This window comes from Morus notabilis, unplaced genomic scaffold (genome assembly GCF_000414095.1).
Source record: "Morus notabilis unplaced genomic scaffold, ASM41409v2 Scaffold535, whole genome shotgun sequence".
Taxonomy (NCBI): Eukaryota; Viridiplantae; Streptophyta; class Magnoliopsida; order Rosales; family Moraceae; genus Morus; species Morus notabilis.
Window position 1 is genome coordinate 608629 of NW_010367018.1, and position 2940 is coordinate 611568.

At 36.4% G+C, this 2940-nt stretch overlaps 1 protein-coding gene across 1 annotated transcript; it reads left to right on the plus strand.

Annotated features, from left to right (window-relative positions):
- On the plus strand, positions 1-2342 carry LOC21404770 (jasmonate O-methyltransferase). The gene is made up of 4 exons (XM_010111741.2): positions 1-204; positions 372-782; positions 982-1254; positions 1786-2342. Exons 1-4 carry the CDS (start codon positions 130-132, stop codon positions 2161-2163), a joined length of 1137 nt encoding a protein of 378 aa, XP_010110043.1. The 5' UTR covers positions 1-129; the 3' UTR covers positions 2164-2342.
- The last annotated feature ends 598 nt before the right edge of the window (positions 2343-2940 follow it).

Genomic DNA, 2940 nt, shown 5'->3' on the forward strand with positions numbered 1-2940 from the left:
TTCTCTCTCTATATTACACACACACTCTCTCTCTCTCTTTCTCTCCCTCTCTCTCTACACACACACGCGCGCAGTAGTACTAAGTTTTTAAGGGGGTGTATAAATTAGCGAGATCAGCGAAAAGAGACCATGGAAGTGGCACAAATACTTCACATGAACAAAGGTGCTGGCGAAAACAGTTACGCTAAAAACTCCACTGTTCAGGTTGTCACTCATCCTTTATAATTAATTTTTAAAATGTACTATGCACAAACTTGAATTGTCTATTAAAATATATACGCCCATTTATATTTTGTGATGTTTATAAGTATGATGTCTATATAATTTTCGTTCTCCCGTCTCATTTACATCCTTAAAATTAATTGTTATAGAGCAATATAATCTCCATAGCAAAGCCAGTGATAGAGGAAGCCATTCTGAAATGTTTAGAGGGAAGCACACCGGAGAGCATGGGAATAGCAGACTTGGGTTGCTCGTCCGGAACAAACACATTGATAGTTATTTCCGACATAATCCATACTATACAAGCCAAATGCTGCAGCCTCGGCCGCTCATCACCGGAGCTCACACTCTGCTTAAACGACCTTTTCAACAACGACTTCAATAACATTTTCGCGTTGTTGCCAGCTTTCTACAACAGAATAAAGGACGACGTCGATGGTACCCAATTTAATGGACCGTGCTTTATCTCCGGTGTGCCGGGGTCTTTTTACGGTAGATTGTTCCCAAGGAACAGCTTGCATTTTGCGCATTCTTCTTCCAGTCTTCATTGGCTTTCTCAGGTTTCTAGTACTAATTTTCGTATTAATATAAGAAATTTTTCTTCATTTGTGGAATACATATTAGCTAGGGCTACATATTCGTAGTCGTTCTTTTGTTAGATTTTGTACTGTTAATTACTATAACAAGAAAAGAATATGTACGATGGTCTATATATACATGGATGCTATTTAACAAGAAGCTTCCATATGATGTCTACAGGTTCCCCCAGGGCTGGAGAGCAACGCCAAAACGGTGTTAAACAAGGGAAAGATTTACATATCGAAAAGCAGCCCACAGTGTGTGTTGGACGCATACTCAAAGCAATTTCAAGAGGATTTTTCTCTGTTTCTGAGGTCTCGCTCCGTAGAAATAGTAGACGGAGGACGCATGGTCTTGTCCTTCTTGGGCAGGACCTCTTCTGACCCCACCATAGATGATGGTTGCTATCAGTGGGAGCTCTTAGCCCTTGCACTGATGAGCATGGTTTCTGAGGTACATTCATAATTTTTCACGTCCTAATTTTTCGCGAGAAAAGAAAGAAAAGTTAAGGAGTGATTTTCTTTTCTTATCTGAATACATGTTTTACTTATAAAATCAATAGTTAAAGTTTAGTGAGCCCCACATAATATAAATGGGCTTTCAGTACTCATGTCCCTCTTGGTAATGATGCCTTGAATATTTGATTATGTAAAAAGGCATTTTAGAAATTATATTAATAAGCTTGCTATTCCTAAGTTTAGTAAATACTAAATGCATTTGGATTGTTTCTCATTACATAAGAACAAGTAAATGGAATCAATGAATATTCTAATTCCAATTATTATTCACTTTTCTTTTCAATCTTATTACTTTTCCAATTATATTCCTTTACAATTAGGTAGAAAATCTCTAACTAAAACCAATAACATCGATAACTTAAACAAATCGACCTGGAATTAGCTCATATCTTTACAATTAACTTAAGCTTATAAGAGAAATTTCGGAATATCACACGGTAACTCCTATCAATCAATATTATTGCAGGGTTTAGTGAATGAAGAAAAGGTTGACAACTTTAATGCGCCGTATTACGCTCCGTGCCCGGAAGAACTGAAGTTGGAGGTAGAGAAGGAAGGGTCTTTCATTGTTGAAAGATTGGAAGCTCTCCCAGTAGATTGGGACGGTGGTTCTACTGAAGAATATTGCATGTACGACACACTTGAAGCGCTATATAGTGCGAGAGGGCAGCGAGTGGCGAAGACTGTAAGAGCGGTGGTTGAGTCTATGTTGGAATCCCATTTCCGAAAAGAAATAATGGACGATTTGTTTCGGAGATACCAGGATTTGGTGAGCGATTATTTAGCAAAGTCTGCTACCAAGTACACAAATTTGGTCATTTCCTTGATCAAAGTGAATGATTAATTCGTTTCATTACTCTTTCGGACAGAAGGGTTTTGTTAAAAAGTCGGAAAGGTTCTCTCTAGCTATTTATAGTACAGAACTACATATCTAGCTATTATATATAGGTGTTGGTTATAAGTTGGTTTCAACTTTGCATTATGCAGTTCCTCTTTTTTTTTTTTTTTTTTTTTGCCTACTATTGAGAGAACATAAAAAAAAAAAAGGTGATGATATTGAAATTTACAAACCAATCTTTTTCTTCTCACCCCCCTTCATGTTTCAGAATAAAGAATAAACGAGATCAAAAACCGAGAACCAACAAGAAATTGGGAATTTCTCTAGTGTTCTTTTTTTTAGGAACATCGGTATTCTCTGCTTATCAACCGTTAAATTTGAATTATTTTTTCAATTTAATTTGACTTTTGACCAGATTTAATACATATCCGATAATTAATAAGTAGGGAACACTGGGGTTCCTAAAAAAGAAAGAACACCAGAGAAAGTCCCCAAAAAATTTACTAAAAAAATCAAAGGAGAAAATGAGAATGATAAACGATAGCAAAAGGGAAGACGGCAAAAATAAAAGGTAATTAACAAAATAATTAATTAATGAAAAACGACAATAAACAAAAAAAAAGCCAAGTACAAGAGAAACGAAGGAATAAAGGTATAAAAGAAGGGTAACTAGAGATCGGAAACATTAAATATTACTAAGAACAAGAGGGGAGAGAGAGAGAGAGAGAGAGAGAGAGAGAGAGAGAGAGAGAGAGAGAGAGAGAGAGAGAGAGAGAGAGAGAG